The sequence below is a fragment of the Drechmeria coniospora genome, chromosome 02, assembly GCF_001625195.1.
Source record: "Drechmeria coniospora strain ARSEF 6962 chromosome 02, whole genome shotgun sequence".
Lineage (NCBI taxonomy): Eukaryota > Fungi > Ascomycota > Sordariomycetes > Hypocreales > Ophiocordycipitaceae > Drechmeria > Drechmeria coniospora.
In genome coordinates, this window is record NC_054390.1 from 5,518,217 (window position 1) to 5,535,573 (window position 17,357).

The 17,357-nt window shown below is 58.2% G+C and overlaps 4 protein-coding genes across 4 annotated transcripts; 3 read left to right on the forward strand and 1 right to left on the reverse strand.

Annotated features, from left to right (window-relative positions):
• Window positions 1-79: 79 nt before the first annotated feature.
• DCS_04606 (uncharacterized protein) lies at window positions 80-1,724 on the forward strand (the record flags this gene model as incomplete). Its single annotated transcript, XM_040801914.1, has 2 exons — window positions 80-677; window positions 745-1,724. The coding sequence occupies 2 exons, from the start codon at window positions 80-82 to the stop codon at window positions 1,722-1,724; spliced, it is 1,578 nt and encodes a 525-aa protein (XP_040656947.1).
• Window positions 1,725-2,756: 1,032 nt separating this feature from the next.
• DCS_04607 (uncharacterized protein) lies at window positions 2,757-7,262 on the forward strand (the record flags this gene model as incomplete). The annotated part of the gene is made up of 1 exon (XM_040801915.1): window positions 2,757-7,262. The coding sequence occupies one exon, from the start codon at window positions 2,757-2,759 to the stop codon at window positions 7,260-7,262; it is 4,506 nt and encodes a 1,501-aa protein (XP_040656948.1).
• Window positions 7,263-8,344: 1,082 nt separating this feature from the next.
• DCS_04608 (histone deacetylase complex protein) lies at window positions 8,345-13,521 on the forward strand (the record flags this gene model as incomplete). Its single annotated transcript, XM_040801916.1, has 6 exons — window positions 8,345-9,043; window positions 9,460-9,680; window positions 9,744-10,293; window positions 10,356-11,177; window positions 11,234-12,937; window positions 12,991-13,521. 6 exons carry the CDS (start codon window positions 8,345-8,347, stop codon window positions 13,519-13,521), a joined length of 4,527 nt encoding a protein of 1,508 aa, XP_040656949.1.
• A 681-nt stretch (window positions 13,522-14,202) lies between these two features.
• On the reverse strand, window positions 14,203-15,628 carry DCS_04609 (uncharacterized protein; the record flags this gene model as incomplete). Its single annotated transcript, XM_040801917.1, has 4 exons — window positions 14,203-15,205; window positions 15,293-15,365; window positions 15,429-15,478; window positions 15,564-15,628. 4 exons carry the CDS (start codon window positions 15,626-15,628, stop codon window positions 14,203-14,205), a joined length of 1,191 nt encoding a protein of 396 aa, XP_040656950.1.
• Between the last annotated feature and the right edge of the window lie 1,729 nt (window positions 15,629-17,357).

Consider the following 17,357-nt stretch of genomic DNA (forward strand, 5'->3'; position numbering starts at 1 on the left):
TCATCAACCATCGACCCCCAAACGCGTCGTCCTACTTGCGGGAGCGACAAGACCATGCCAGGCCCCTACACCATCGCCAATGGCCTCCGTCACCCGCTCCACACGGCGAGCTGAAGGCCTGCACCAGCCTCATCGAGGTCTTCCCGTCGGCGGCCCCCTCACGCGCTCTGGTCTCGCCACGCCCACACTGTACCGCAGCGACGGCCTCCAGAAGCGGGCTATCGAGTCGGTAGACGTTGAAATCGACGCATTCAAGGCCAAGAGGACGCGCATCGCCGTCGAGATATTGCCCAAGGCCCACCCCGACGACGGCGTTCGGTTCAAGGTCCCTCCGTCACTACGGCAGCAGCAGCAACAGCGGCAGCAACTGCAGCCTCACCAGCACCAGCACCAGCAGCTGCCACAGCAGCAACGGACAAACACCATCAGGCCGTCATCACGGCGACAGCCCATTCCCACCACCACCCTCACCGAAGCCGACACGAACCTCACAAAGCACCAGACCAAGGTCATCAAAGGCATCAAGCACGAACTTGATCAACTGCAGCCGCAAACTGTCGAGATTAAGTACCACGACCGCAAGCTTCGCTCGCGAGAAGCGACTCGATTCAAGAGTGAGCTGTCGGCCTACTTCCCCGACTACGACGAGGTCATCGGCAATGACCCCAAGGAACAACGTACGTGCGCAGCGGCTTCGCACCGCCGACTCGCCCTTGCTCCGCGTCCGTGCTAATTCGACTGCAGACCTTTTGAACGTCGAGACGCCCATCGTCATCGTCGACACGAACCCTCGCGGAGCTGCGAAACTCCTCCTCCACCACCACCAACCAAGCCAAAGCCTCGGCTTTCCCGTCCGAGGATACGGTGACCTCCTCTACACCGATGTCTTGGATGCCCAGCGGATCGATTTTGGCTTCCTCGAGACGCAGCAGAATAGCAAAAACGTTCAAGACCCGCTGCCGGACAGCCTGTTTCAACCCATCCACAGACGAGCCCAACGACTCGAGCGATCCATACGGAATTCGGAAAAGGGGCGCGCACAACATGAAAAAGATCAGATTGTCAGGCTGCTGGAAGGCCTGCAGGGTCACGACTGGCTGAGAATCATGGGCGTCAGCGGCATTACGGAGACGAAGAAGAAGACCTTTGAGCCGGCTCGTGCCTACTTCACCAAGGGATGCCAGGCGATACTGGACAAGTTTAAAAGCTGGAACCTGGAAGAGAAGAAGCGGAAGCAGAAGAGAGGACGAGCGGTAGCGGAGCAGGAGCAAGCCGCCGAGGAGCAAGGCATGACCGAGCAGTACCAAGAAAACGGGGTCGAGGACGAGGCCGAGGACGGCCGAGACCGGGAGGGATCCGTCGATTCATCCACGTCCCAGGACGACGCGAGCGAAGCATCCTCACCGGCCAAGCAGCTTCGACAAGAGGCCATGGCTAGGTCCCGCATGGCCGCTTCGAAGAGGCCGCGAGCGTCCACGCGGCCGACGCCTCCGAGACCGTCGGAACCGCCGCGCGAGTTCAAGTCATTCTTTCGAAAGAGGCACGAGCGGGAGGCCGCACTCAACCGGAACCGCCGCACGGGTCGAAAGGTCCTCGCATGGGGTTTGCCACTGCCCGAGTTCGACGAGGCCGACTACGTCCTCGCATCGAGATACCGAGATGAGGAGACGCTCAACGTACGGGCGAGGAAGAAGCGAAGGGACAAGCGTGGTACCCGTTCCTGATTGCATGTATGTGTAGTGGCTTGATGGGCTGATGACGTACACACTCGCGTCCGCTGCCCTTTCTTGCCTTCCTTGCCTTTCCTTTCCTTTCTTTGACTTTAAATTTTTGGCCTGTATCTGTACGAGAAAATGCTTCCAAGGCCATCGGTTGCGCTGGCGCGGCGTTGTTGGGCATCATCTCCTCTACTTAGGGCGCTTCTTGATGGATGCTGGAATTGGTAGGCACCCTTAGCATAGCTTGCCGGACTGGTCGTCATGGACCTGATGTAATTAGCGCATCGAACCGATGCAACGCGAAATCCAACCTTTCAAATCCAACCGTTGTCTGAAACCTCTACTCCGTTGAGCTGCACGAAATGCGAAATAGAGTGGGTGAGTCACGCGTTCGCGTCTTTCCTTCGCAACCAGCCATGTATTACACACCATCTAACTCTTCGGGTGGCTGCTAACTGTGGCGCTGCCCAGGGTGACAAAATAGATTGCAACGCTCCCAGCTGTATTTCGGTGGTCGGCTGCCATTATTTCTCTCCACCCGCGGCTCCACCTAAAGCTTTCTCGTTCTCACAGCTGGTCCGTGCTCCTTCAGCATCGCTCCTCGCAGAGGCACGAACAATCCGCCGTTGGTCCGAACCGGACCACGTTATCTCCAACACTCAACGCAACCTTTGAGCGATCGATCAGCATTCTCGTGCAGGCTGTCGGATGGTGGCGTGCCGCCTTCTTGACCAAAAAATCCAAGCCTGTTCAGTATTGCCAAATCGCCGACCTCGCCAACCGTATCCAGCCGCAACCACCCAACACCTTGCTCGAGGATGCCCTGGATTGTTGGACGTGCACGAACGACGTAGGAGGCGCTCGCGCAGTGCAGGAAACAGCTCATCGATGCGAGTCGCAAGGTGACCCAAGTGCGAGAAGTGAGCTCGTCCGAGCCGCAGAATCTTCCACCCATCAGCTCCATCGTCCCTCCATCGTCGCCGCCTGGGTCGTGCCCTTGCTCGTCGCACCCGCCGAGGGTGAAGCGCACCCGCCGCCATGTCGCTGGAGGAAGATGCTGCCGCTTCCCCGCATCCATTGCTCGACGGGGACGACGGCCTGCCCCCGATAGAGGACAGACCGGTGTTCGAGTACTTTGTCGTCAAGCAGGAGGTGAACCTCGAGATCAACTTTCGCGACCGACGCATCGATGGCACCACCGACATTTACCTCGTCACCTTCAGCGAAAGGGTCGAGGAGATTTTCATCGACGCCGCCCACTGCGAAATCGACACGGAAAACGTCACCCTGACCGAGATACGCGAGGCACACGGCGAGCAGATCGAGGGGCAGAGGCGAAAGGCGCTGGCCGAGTACGCCGACCCGTACAAGAAGCTGGCCCACCCCGGCGGCTGGAACTGGAGGGCCGAACACCACGACCTGCGCCGCATCCGCGCTCGAAGCGTCTTTCACAACCGCAAGACCGATGTACCTGCCGACAACAGAGAGCTCGAGGGTTGCACGCCCGTTTACGCATCCCTCAAGCTCTCGCTGCGAGGAAAGGGCGAGCAGGATCGGCCCAGGTTGATTCTGAGAAAGTCATCCTTGGCCTTGGACCCCGCGGACAGGGCGCACAAGCAATACAAGATCACCGTGCCGTTTCGCAACCAAGACCCTCGCGATGGCTTGCACTTTGTCGGCGTTGACCTCCTCGACAATCGCTTCACCCACATGTACACCCGCCACACTCTTCAACCTGGCACGGCCTCTTGCATTTTTCCTTGCATCGACGACCACGGCGCCCGATGCGACTGGAGAATCTCCATCAAGCACCCGAGGACACTCGGCGACGCCCTCCAACAGGCACTGGCGACGCAGAAGGAGTCGAATCCCTCCGCCGGCTCCCGCGGAACGCAAGCCGATGGCCAGGACAAGATCATGAAGCTGGCGGAAGAGGACAAGCTGAGGGAGATGACCGTCGTCTGCTCGGGCTTTCTCATGGAGGAGATTGCCGATCCCGCCGACGACCGCAAGAAGATCATGATATTTGAGCCCGAGAAGAAGGTCTCGGTCCAGAAGCTTGGCTTCGCCGTCGGTCCCTTTGAGCACATTGACCTCTCCTCCGAGTTTCGGACCGAGGAAGATGAGGTCAAGCTGGGCATGAGCGCCCTCAAGGTACACGCCTACTGCCTCCCCCATCGAGCCGACTGGGTGCGAAACACGGCGGCAGCGTTGACCATGGCGGCCGACTTCTTGACCTACACGTTTGCCAAGTACCCCTTTGGGAACTTCAAACTCTGCTTCCTCGACGACATGATCGACGACGCCGTTCCCCTACACTCTTTGGCCTTTATCAGCAACCGACTGCTGTATCCGGAAGACATCATCGATACGGAGGTCGATGTCACGAGAAAGATCGTCTTCACCTTGACCTATCAGTGGATTGGAATTAACATGATACCCAACACGCGCAACGACCTTTGGCTGGTTCTCGGAGTTGCCCATTACATGACGGAGCTGTTCATGAAGAAGATTTGCGGCAACAACGAGCACAGGTTTCGGATAAAGACCTTGTCGGACAAGCTCGTCCAGCTCGACCTCGACCGTCCCTCGCTCTGGGACCTCGGTCCCGTTCTCCACCTCAGCGAGGCCGAGATGCAGTTCATGGCACTCAAGGCCTCCGTCGTCTTCTTCATACTTGACAAGCGAATGATCAAGGCGTCGGGAGGCCACGGCTTGACTCGAATCCTGCAAAAGTTCCTCACCAAAGCCCAGATCGAGAGCAGCGATCGATCCACTATCCTCGATACGGAGAAATTCAGAGCCACGTGCGAGAAGGGATCGAGGTACCGGCTGGAGACGTTCTGGAACCAGTGGGTCTACGGTTCAGGTTGTCCGAGGTTCGACGTCAAGGCCAAGTTCAACAAGAAGCGACTCTGCGTCGAGCTCACCCTGAACCAAATCCAGTACCAGGCCGGCAAGAGGCAGGAGATCGAAAAGGAGGACTTTCTACGGGTAATCAAGGAGCGGCGGGCCGGCGCCAAGCTCGGCGACGTCCAGCCCCTGTTCACCGGTCCCATGACAATTCGGATCCACGAGGCCGACGGGACACCGTACGAGCATATTCTCGAGATCCGCGAGGACGCCACCCGGTCGACCAAGTTCGAGATACCCTACAACACCAAGTACAAGCGACTGAAGCGGACGAGACGGCTGAAGGAAAAGCACGTCGGTCCCAACGCGGAGGTGGCGGAGAACGCGGACGATGCCCTGCTCTACTGCCTCGGTGACGTGCTTCAGACGGCCGATGAACTCAAGACGTGGGAGTTGATAGAATGGGATCCCGAGACGGAGCGTAAGATGGACTTGGAGTCTTACGAATGGATCCGAATCGACGCCGACTTCGAGTGGGCCTGCGACCTGAAGAGGACGCTAGAACCGTACATGTACGTCTCCCAGCTCCAGCAAGATAGGGACGTTGTTGCGCAGCAGGATGCGATGCTGTACCTTGCCAACGGCCCGCTCCACCCGATCGCCTCCGGATTCCTCGTCCGAACGCTCGTCGACCGCCGCTACTTCCACGGCATCCGGGTCATGGCCGCCCAGGCGCTACCCAGGCAGGCCAACATCAAGGACATTCCGATGCTGGGCCTGCGGCAGCTGATGAGGGCCTTTCGCGAATCGTTCTGCTTCGATCCGACCAACCAGCCGAGGCCCAACGATTTCGATGACAAGCAGCAGTACACCGTTCGGATTGCCATCATCAAGGCCATCGCCGAAGTGCGCGACCACACCTACCGATGTCCTCTTGAGGCTCGCCGTTTCATCCTCGACCAGCTGCTATTCAATAACAACGAGCTGAATCCGTATTCGGACCATTTCTACATCGCTCATCTGGTCGAGGTCCTCGCCACATCTCTCGTGCCTTCGAAGCAGGATGACTGGTTCACGCGACAGAACAAAGCGCCGAGCGAGGAGGAACGCCAATTTCTGGAGGAAGCCCTGGAGCAGATCGAGCGCGTTCTGCGACGAGACGAGTGGACCAACTCGTACCAGAATATCTGGACCATCGCCGGATTAGACGCCAAGCAGCGGCTCATGAAGGCGGAGGTCATCCCGACGCAGTACGTAGACTTTGGTCAGTATCTCCTCGACGGCACCCGCGACCTCGTTCGCATCAAGGCCTTCGAGGCCCTCATCGACCTTGGCGCCATGATGGACCCGACCTTCTTCACCTTTTTCCTCTTCTCCCTGACGACGGACCGATCGCCTTTTGTGCGCGCCAAGCTCATCCAGGCCATGTCGCGCGGCCTTGCGGCGATCGCCTTCGGGGAGCACACCAAGGCTGTTAAGGACGAGCCTGCCCCCGACGAAGCGGATCCTCTCCTCGTGCAGGATAGCACGCAAGAGATTGAGGCGCGGAAGGAAATGTTCGCGCGGAGGGAAAACCTCGACGCAGCGCTCAAGGCACTGCGGCGAGAGATGGAGGAGAGCTACGCGGGCGATGAGCGGCACTACAGCACGGCCATGCGCAAGGCGCTGGATTACCCATCTCTCGGTCGCGAGGAGCTCGAAAGCCTTCTCGATCTCGCCTCGATGATGTTTGAGGAGGCAAGGAGCTGGGTGCTGACCGTCAATCTGCCCAAGGGCTGGAAGGTGGAGCGGCCCGCCCAGAAGCTGGCCGATCGAGTATGCGCCCCGGACGTCCCATTGGCAAGCAACCTGGCTAACGCTCGACAGCTGATTGTCAGTTTCAAGTCCTACTACAAGACCAGCCCGAAAAGCTCCATCGCAACGCCTCCGATCGTCCCAGAAGCGAAGAAGCCTGCGCCGCTTCAACGAACGTCCTCGATCAAGATCAGCACCAAACCTGCCGCTCATGTCACCCCGCAGCGGCCGATCGCTTCGGCTCCGAGCAGCGTCGACACCATTGTTGCCCATCTCATCCCCGCCAAGCTGCAGCAATTCAACAGAGCTCCCGGGGGCGGTGCTCATCACACGGATCTGCCGTCCAGCTCATCGGCAAAGAGAGCGCGTGTGGGCAAGGAAGACAGCGGCTCACCGGCACCAAAGCGACCGAAGACGGAGGCCCTGTCGTCGAGTCTCAACGATGACAAGCCGTGGGTGACTCGGCGTATGGTCACGCTGAAGACGAAGAATCCCAAGCGGCTCGCCGTCATTCTCGGTCAAAGCCCTATCGCAACGCCCGCGGGCAGAACGGCGCTGCCTAGCAAACCTCCCGGGGAGCCTTCGCCAGGAGGTTCCAAGGACAGCATCGCGGCCAAGCCGGCGAGGAAGCCGCTTCCAACTGGTGATGGCGGTCGAAAGCCTTTGCCAAACGGAAGCGTCAGCGCTACCGCCGCCGTATCGTCTCCTCTGGCCCATCAGCCACCCAAGCTGTCCATCGATACCAAAGTACACCCGTCGCCGGCAGCCAAAGCTGCGAGCCCGGTCACTGGCACGCCCGCGAGCGCCCGTCCAAAGATCAAAATTGTGCGCAAACCAGTTTCCTTACCCCAACTTCCGCCGCCGCCGCGACCACCGCCACCACCACCGGAGTTTTAGAATGAGAGGGTAAAGGGTGCGGCGATGAACAAAGGACGCAGACGTCCACGGTCCTCCACGACGAGACGAGTCTGCTGTATTCCAGCTGTATTCAAGCGCACCCAGGGGAGATGCGATGAGGAGCACCGGCAACTAGGATGGGATTATCCTCCCACGACGATCCCTCGGGCACGCCCCGTTGATAACATGAAAAGCAGCCGCGTGTATGCTATAATACGATGTACTTGCAGCAAGTGACTGGAGGATCCGTCTCTACTACCCTGCCTAGCACAGTAGTTACTCTACTCTGTAGCTCTAGTTACACATATGCCATTACTGCACGAGAAGCCTTCCAGGCACTCATATGCATAGTACAGATGTTGACTGCATGAATGTGTTCAATTACATTACATGTACATGACGGATCGCTGCGATCAAAAAGCCAGCGTGTGACGACATGGCCAATGAGATGGCATGTGGAGAAACCGACAACAAGGCTGATGATTCGTCTGTGGATACAATGTGGAGGCACAGACCCGAACCGTGACAGGCCTTGCGTACACGTATCGGGATTCGCTCTTATCACCACGTGATGCGGCATCTCCCGCAGCGGCCCAGTAGCGGATGGATAAGGCGACTAGCAAAGGTCAGAAGTGTCGTGGTTGGTGCTTTCGGCCAGCCAGGAGAGCTCCCAACTTTGCACCCATTTTGTCTCTCCCCGCCTCGCCTCTTCACCCTGCACACCTTGCTTGCGTGTCTGGTCCTGCCGACTTGGGACAAGCATTCGGTACGCCCCTACAGCCTTTTGCCTTTCGGTCATCTGCCCTCATGTAGATGCCTCCAGGCCTAGGCTAGCCGACAAGCGGTAGGTATCCCTCCTCCAAACGTCCCTACCGCGCTGCGCCGCGCCGCTCCCATCCGTCTCCATCATCTGCGTTCGCATCGCGCCGCCATCTCGGAGCTGCTTCAGGCGGCCACGATAATCCACGCGGCCTCCCGAGCGGACAATCACCTCGCCGATCCATGTGCTTTCTTTCCCCTTTGTCGAGCCGTCGAGAACCCCGTCGGCTGACGCCCTAGTCCTTGCTGGCCAGTCCACGAGCATGAACAACCAGAACCTCCACGGCCGCAACGGCGGTGCGCCGCCCTACGACCGCGAGCGCGAGCGCGAAATGGAGGATCGGCATCGAGCCATGCAACAACACGAGGAAATGCGACGTGATCAAGAACGGGAGCGCGAACGCGATCGAGAAAGAGACCGGGACCGAGAGCCTGCCGACCGATACCAATCAACCCCCCATCAGAGCAGCGCCGGCTCCATCCCCATCCACCAACCTGTGGCCTCGAGGATACCGGGTGCCATACACAGCCCTGGAGGACTCCTGGCGAACCACAATGGTGGTGCTCCCTCGACACACCTCGGCGCTCCCCCGGGACCAATGGCCAACTTTGGCGGGCCCCTGCAGAGCGAGCACAACCGACCCCCCATGCAACAGCATGCAGCCGGCTCGCAGCACCAGATGTTTGCGCCAATACCGCACCCGCAGCCTCCTCCCAACCCACCCCAGACTGCTCCGACCGGACCGACCGCCGTGTTCGGTGGTCCGTTGCAGCAGCAGCAGCAGCAGCAGCAGCAGCCGCCTCCGCCGCCGCCGCCGTCGACGCAGTCGCAGCCGCCTCAACAAGCCCAGCAGGACGGCCAGCGAGGCGCGAAGCCGCCCGCCGCCCCCATCGTGGGTATGACGCCTGCTGGCCACCAGATTCCCGGCGGCATCACGCAGGGCCAGCAGCCGATCCTAAACGTACGTCACCTTTCGTTCATCCCTTGAACCTTCTCTCCATTTTTTGTTTTGCCCAGGAACCGATATGAGCATGGTGGCCGAAAAGAACAAACACACGTCTAGCCTGGTCTGGTGGCCTTTTTTTGACGTTTATCACTGCATCCACCACCCACTTTTCGTCCGACCTACCGTTTTCCATTACAAGAACTCTGCCCTGTCCTCCTCTGCCCCTCCCAGCCCTTTCTCCTCTGCACCACACATCCTTTCGGCCCCCCTCTACCGAGGCGAGGGTACCGCAGTCACCAACACCTCTGGTCAAGTCGCTCTCGAGCCTTTAGAGCCTCTCGAGCCAGTGGCCTGTGACGGATGATGCCTCTGCTCGAGGATATGTCGCCCTGCGGCGATGTGCCGCACGGTGCTTTCTGCCACGGTGCCAGCCAGGCGATGCAGGTCTGTCTGCGACGATCATTTTCAACATGAGATTCGACATGGCATCACCGTCGTCAAGCGCATGGCAGGACTCGCATGGAACGGAAGCTGATGTTTTACTCGCACAGGATGCCCTGACGTACCTCGATCAAGTCAAGGTGCAATTCCATGACCAGCCGGATGTGTACAATCGCTTTCTTGACATCATGAAGGATTTCAAAAGCCAGGCGTGAGTTTTGCCCCTTCCTCGAGTTCCAGCGAGAGCAGGACTGACATGACGGGACAAACCCAGCATCGACACACCCGGCGTCATCAACCGCGTATCCGAACTTTTCGCCGGTCATCCCAACCTGATTCAAGGTTTCAATACCTTCCTCCCTCCCGGCTACAGGATCGAGTGTGGTGCCGGAAACGATCCCAACACGATCCGTGTCACCACACCCATGGGTACTACGGTGCAGTCGATTGCGGGTCGTGGAGTCCAAGGTGATGGCCCTCCTGGCCAGCCGCTGTTCCCAGACCGTGGTGGTCAGTGGCAGCAGCGCCCGCAGCACAGCATCGAGAGCCCCGAGGCCAACTTCAGCACCCCTCCTCAGAATGGCGGCAGCCTCTTCGTTCAGGCGGCAGCCCAGAGCGGCTCCTTCGAAGGTGCCGCCCAGAGAACGGCCGCTCAAGTGCTGGGTGCTGCCGGTGCCGCCGGCGGGCCAAACGCGCGCGGAGCCCAAACACCGGTCCCCGCCGGAGGCCCTGGAGGTGTGAATGGAGCCCTCAACCAGGCCAACCTCGAACGCCGAGGTCCGGTCGAGTTTAACCACGCCATCAGCTACGTCAACAAGATTAAGGTTTGCTTTCTGCCCCCCGCCGTCCTGTTTCCCTCGTGTGTTTTGGAGCTGACGTGCGGCAGAATCGTTTCCAGGATAAACCCGAGATCTACAAGCAATTCCTCGAGATCCTGCAAACCTATCAGAGAGAGCAGAAGCCCATCCAGGACGTCTATGCCCAGGTCACGGCCCTCTTCAACTCGGCCCCTGATCTCCTCGAGGACTTCAAGCAGTTCCTGCCCGAGTCGGCCGGCCAGGCCAAGGCGACGCCTGGACGAACGGACGAGGGCGCGCCGTCGGGACCGAGCCACACTCCCCAGCCCGGTATGAGAGACGGCCAGAAGATGCCACCCCTCGGAAGCTTCGCGCCTCCCGCGAGCGCGAGCAAGGACAACAAGAAGCGGCCCCGCGCGGACAAGCAGGGTCAAAATGCTGATGCATTGCTAGCCGAAGCCTCCAGCCGCCTCCCCCAGCCTGGCCTCAACGGCAACAAACGAGCCAAGTTGACTCATGCCAGGGGCGCTGGTGACGCTTCGGCCATGGAGCCGACCCTTACACCCGTCATGCCCGAGCCTTACCCGCCGCAGTCGACCGTCACCTCCAGCCAGGAAGAGATCGCCTTCTTCGAGCGCGTCAAAAAGTTCCTGAGCAATCGGTCGTCGATGAACGAGTTCCTCAAGCTGTGCAACCTGTTCAGCCAGAACATCATCGACAGGAACACCCTGTTCCATAAGGGAGCGCTGTTCATTGGTGCCAACCCGGACCTGATGGCCTTCTGGAAGTCGTTTGTCGGCGTCGAGTCCGGCGACGTCATGATCGACAACCGTCCCGCGCCGCCGACGGATAAGTTGTCGCTAAGCAACTGTCGCGGCTACGGACCCAGCTATAGGCTCTTGCCGAAGAGGGTAAGACGATTGTCGTCCCAACGTCGATTTCCCCCGTCCTGACTGACGTGCGCCAGGAACGCCTCAAGGCTTGCAGCGGCCGGGATGAGTTGTGCAACTCGGTCCTCAACGACCAGTGGGCCTCGCACCCAACCTGGGCGAGCGAGGACTCCGGATTTGTCGCCCATCGCAAGAACCAGTTTGAGGAGGGCTTGCATCGGATCGAAGAGGAGCGTCACGACTACGACTTCAACATCGAGATCAACCTCAAGTGCATCCAGCTCCTCGAACCGGTCGCCCAGCAGATGCTGGCCATGACCCCGACTGAGCGAGAAACGTTCCACATGCCCGCTGCACTGGCCGGCCAGAGCACGTCCATCTTCAAGCGCATCTGCAAGAAGATCTACGGCGAGAAGGGCATAGACGTGGTGAACGACATGTTCAGCCATCCGTTCGACGTCGTTCCGGTCCTGCTCGCTCGCATGAAGCAGAAGGACGAGGAGTGGCGCTTCTCGCAACGCGAGTGGGAGAAGGTCTGGCACGCGCAGACGGACAGCATGTACCTCAAGAGCCTCGACCATATGGGCATTCTTGTCAAGAACAACGACAAGAAGAGCCTGACGGCCAAGCATCTGGTTGATGTTATCAAGACGAAGCACGAGGAGCAGCGCCGCGAACGCGCCCTGCACGGCAAGTCGCCACGCCACCAGCTCGTTTGGAACTTTGGCGACAAGGACCTCGTCCTCGACATACTTCGACTCATGATGCTCTATCCTCTTCACAGCGGGCAGCACAGCGCCCAGGAGAAGGAGCGGCTTCTCGAATTTTTCGAGTCGTTCATGACCGGCTTCTTCGACCTGAACGAGGATGTCGTGCAGGACCGCGTTCCGAAGATTCCGCCCGACTCTGCCGAGGAGGAGGTGGAGGATTCTGTACCCGCGGAGCTGACGAACGGTCGCAGCAGGCGAAACGGGAAGAAGGGAGACCTTCTTCGAGGCGTCCTCGACCCCGGCCGCAACGGCAGCAAGCCGCGGAGCCACAAGGAAGACAGCGTGGCGTATGGCAGCAAGGAAACAACGCCCGACATTGGCTCGGTAAACGAGGAAGACATGCCTGACGCGCCCGACGAGAATGCTGGACCCGAAGTCTCCAACGAGCGCTGGATGCCGACGGTGCCCAAGGCGGTCGTCTTCGGCGGCGACGACGACAACCTTCTGAATGCCGACGGCGAGCTGAAAGCGGACGGCTTCTTCCGCCGCCCTTGGTACAATTTCTTTTCCAACCAGACAATCTTCGTCTTCTTCAGCATCCTCCACAATGTCTACAACAGACTGTCGGAGCTCAAGGGCTCCAAGGACTTTGTGGCCCGTGAAGTCGAGCGGCTGAGCAAGCCGAAGCCTTCGCGAGACATTGGCTTCGCCGACACCGTCATGAACTACTTCGACGCCAGCGATGAGCCGGAGAAGTATTGGTCCAAGACGGTTGAGCTGGTGGAGGATTACATCACCGGCGACGTGGATGAGACGCGGTACCAGGAGGTGCTTCGCCACTACTACCTCAAGAAGGGTTGGAAACTGTATACGATCCAGGACCAGCTTAAGACGCTCTGCCGGCTGGCCCTCACGTGCAGCAGCACCGACGCGAAGGAGAAGACGCCGGACTTGATCCATCAGTACTTTGCGAACCGCGAGAAGGAGGAAACCTCGTACCAGACCGAGATCAGCGCGCGGAAGTTTGCGGAAAAATGTGTCAAGGATGGCGATATTTTCGTCATCTGCTGGGTACGTACACGGCAAAGGTCGAGAGATGAGGCGTTGGCGCTGACACGATGCAGTTTCCGCAGAAGTTGGAAGCCACGGTGCGCTGGCTTCAGCGTTCCGACACGACCTTTTACATGGACGAGATGCAGATGCGTGAGCGTTGGCAATACTACATTTCGTCCTTCATCCGCGTGGAGCCCACCGAGGGTATCCCGCGGTCGAAGCTGCAGAAGGTGGTGCTCACCCGCAACTTGCCCTCGGGCGACAACGAGTCGGACGAGGACCACATCCCGAAGCCGGTCGCATACCAGGAAGACCTTACCACAAGCATCTGCCTTCGGACTTCCAAGATGGTCTGGGCACCTGGCACGTCCGAGTTTTTCATATACGACCAATCGCCTAGGACGGCCGAGAAGCGTGAGCGGCAGGAGAAGGTCTCCAAAGCGCTCAGCAGCCTTCGCGAGAGCAAGCTGCTCGAGAAGCTGGTGCACAATCCGCCTTGGGCCAAGGACATGAGCCAGGAGGAGGTGCGTGAGCACAACACCAACTTTGCCACATGGAAGGACGAGGGTGTCGTCCTCGACCTGGCCAGCCGGGCGGAGTAAAGCGCGCAAGGGAAGGTGAAATTCTGGGATGATACCGTCTGGAGCTGTGGATATCCCGCTCTTCTTTTTGTGTGGACTGGCTGGCCGCCGTTCTGTTTGCGATGCACCCTTGGGGGCGTCGCAGTAGGGCGCTATCTGGTCCCCAGTCTCCCTTTGCGAATGCCGTCATGCCACCCTTGACAGCAATCGAGTGTGGGAGCGCACGCCATGGCTTTCTTCACGACGAGCACTGGACAGCTGAGCTGGCAGGATGGGGTTGATCCAGGGACGGGGTGTTGTCCTCCAGACAATGTGGCGTATGCGATGGGCTGGGCGCTGCGTAATGTTTTATTGTTGTATGATTCTAGAGCGAAGGTGCTTCTATGGTAATAGCGTTACTTTCGACGCAGTCAAGTCCTGAAGCGTCGAGCCTGTCTATTGCACGTGCACCCGAATGATGGTGGAATCTTGCCACCCGCTAGCCTTTATGACATGATGTCCACGCTGGCGTTGCAAAGAGCATGATAAATGGGAACATGAGAGGTGAAATTTTGCCCAGACTTTTTCTCCTCCCTCTCAGGGCGGCAGACGCTGGGGACCTGCCTTCAATGAAAATTGCACTACATATACTCGTACCGCCAGCCGTTTTTCAAAGACAAGGACGCGCCAACGACGGGGGCGTCTCCACAAACAATCCATCCATCATTGCAGATTCTCGATGACAAGGGCAGAGGCGCCGCCGCCACCGTTGCAGATGCCAGCGCAACCAATCTTGGCCTTCTTCTCCTTCAGGACGGAGGTGAGGGTGGTGACGATGCGGGCGCCGGAGCAACCCAGAGGGTGACCGATGGCAACGGAACCGCCGTAGACATTCACCTTCTCCGCATCGAGGCCAAGAATCTTCATGTTGGCGAGGGCGACGACGGAAAAGGCCTCGTTGATCTCGTAAAAGTCAACGTCCTTGTCGGTGAGACCGGCGTGTTTGATGGCCTTGGGAATGGCGAGAGCTGGGGCGACGGTGAATCGCTCTGGCTCCCGCTCAGCATCGGCCCAGCCGAGAATCTTGGCCATGGGCTTGATGCCAAGCGCCTTGACCTTGGCTTCGGACATGAGGACGACGGCGGCGGCACCGTCGTTGATGGGGGCGGCGTTGGGAGCGGTGATGGAACCGTCAGGCTTGAAGGCCGGGCGCATGGCCTTGAGCTTGTCGACGTTCAGGTTCTTGACCTCCTCGTCGCGGTCGACCTTGATGGCAGGCTTGCCGCGACCGCCGCTGACCTCGACAGGGACAATCTCCTTGAAGAGGCCGGCCTCGGTAGCGGCTTGGGCCTTCTTGTAGGAGTTGATGGCATACTCATCCTGGGCCTCGCGAGAAAATTGGTGCTCAAAGGCACAGAGCTCACCGGCGAGACCCATGTGCTCCTTCTTCAAGGCGCAGGTGAGGCCGTCCTTGAGGACGCCGTCGACGAGAGTCTGATCACCGTACTTGGCGCCGGTGCGGAGATTGGGGAGGTAGTGTGGCGTGTTGGACATGGACTCGGCACCGGCGGCGACGACGACGGAGGCGGTGCCGAGCATGATGTCTTGTGCGCCAAGCATGATGGCCTTCAGGGACGAGGCGCAGACTTTATTTACTGTCGTGCAGACGGTCGACTGGAGGAGGCCGGCGCCGAGAGCAGCCTGGCGGGCCGGGCTCTGGCCGAGACTGCGGCTTGTTAGTTGGGCAGAATGCAGAAAGAAGCTCTCTGGTCCCCCGAGAGCATGGAGGAAGGACAGAATGGGGGAGGCCTACCCGGCAGACAAGACGTTGCCCAAATAGACCTCGTCAACATCCTCGGGTTTGATGCCAGCCCGCTCGACAGCGCCTAGTCACAGTCAACCTGGCTGCAAGTTCCGTGAACTCGTCGGGCGTTTTTCCCGAATCCTACCTTTGATGGCACAAGAGCCGAGCTGAGTGGCGTTCAGACTTGACAGAGAGCTGCAACGGCTTGGCATCAGCACTGCAGCCAAGGTCGGTGTACGTGACGGCGGCCGGAGTCGGACGGCGTAGTGGAGAAGCTCACCCAAGGAACGAGCCGACCGGCGTTCTCGCAGCAGAGACGATGTAGACAGGAGGAAGTCCAGACATGGTGGGCGTAGACTGCTTTTCGATTCTCTGTCGATAAAGACGGAGGGATAAATCAAGACGAGGTATTGGAACAGCGAAGATGGAATCGGAGGAAGGTGGTGGGCGTGAGAGAGCTTTCATCAAAACCAAGCAAAAGTCGTGAGTCGTGACCAGCGGTTGCGTTGGGGTGGGCGGGGCTCCTTCTGGCTTAGCGGCATCGGCGACATCGACAGTACGAATTGTAAGTACAGTTAAGTACGTACTTACAGTATACGTAAGTACTTCATGCCTATACAGTACAATCTGCACCACAAACAAAGTACTTGTACGAAGCAGGTGTACAAGCACGGAGTACGGAGTACAGGTAGTATTAACTATTACATGTGAACACGTGAAATACGTACAGTATACTTTCATGCAATACCGTGATAGGCACGTACATTATTCTACCGGTCGCATGTACCATGGAAATGTTGTAACAGATAGGTGCACGTTCTACGGAGGACTACGGAGTAGTACAAGAACAAGAACAACAGAGTTAGTATGTTATGCGCTGGCAGAACCCCGTCTCAACATCACGTTGGCTTTCCTGGTCTCCCTGGACCGATACTCAAAACAGGGAAAGTACGTATATGTACTTCCTCATGTACAGACTACAGTACTAGGAAGTACATGCATGTAAAATCCCAGAGATCGATCCCTCAGGTGATGTATCCAGGATGCCCGAACGGAGACTCAACGTACAGCAACCATCGGTACATTGACTGGTTGCCAGCCGGGGCTCGTAAACAATACGCCCGCGTGATTCGATCGCGATTCTCTCTCAAACCAGCCGCAGATGCATGTAAGTACTTGAGGTCTACATGAGTGCCAACCAGCGGTAGCCATCAGCATGGCGTGTCTATCCGAAATGTCTCCATGTTAATTAACACGCGCATGCAATAGTGGATTGTGTGGGTCATTGGGAGGCTTGTCTGATTTGCAGTCTGCAGTCCACTCACGCGGCAGATCGCGTACATGTACTTATCAGCACTTACTTCCAGTCCCTACTGCAGCCAGCAGGTAGGTAATAAGTACCTATACTCTTTAATTAGTGACGGGTACTCAGTACTGTACATTCCTCCTTGCGAGTGCCAACGCGGTTGATTACAGCGTAAGCCTGCACGGTTCGGAGAACACAGGATAAGTCCTGATGAAATGCTCATCTACAATGTGCATGTAAATGAAACGTATTTTACCTTACACACATGCACTTAGACCTACATGTGCTCGTTGAATAATTACCTGTGCTTGATCGACCTGGGACGCCTTGTTCTTGCTCGAGTTCGTATTCGTATTGTGACGGCTCTGACATGTTCAGCACAATTACCGCGACTGCTAGGCCTTGTACCTGATCGTTTTCAGTGGATGAATCCACTGTCTACCTGCGGCAGGCACAACTACAAGTACATGCACTGATAGAACTTCTACTTGAGTAAGTATACTTCGTGCTCTGTGCTCCGTGCTGTAGAGGACATGTATTTACAGCAGAAAACTTGTACAGAGTTCACTTCACCTACGTACGGAGTGCTGGGTAGGAATCCATATTAGTGTTCATCACTTACATTCACATGTACATTGCAGCGGAACCATGTGCCGTCGTAGAAAACACTCAGGTAACCCTTTGAAATCGTGACTGACGATGGGTCGTACGCGGTGCAACACGACAAGCCCATCAATAGTCGTGGGGGGCGACGGGCTGTTCAGGACA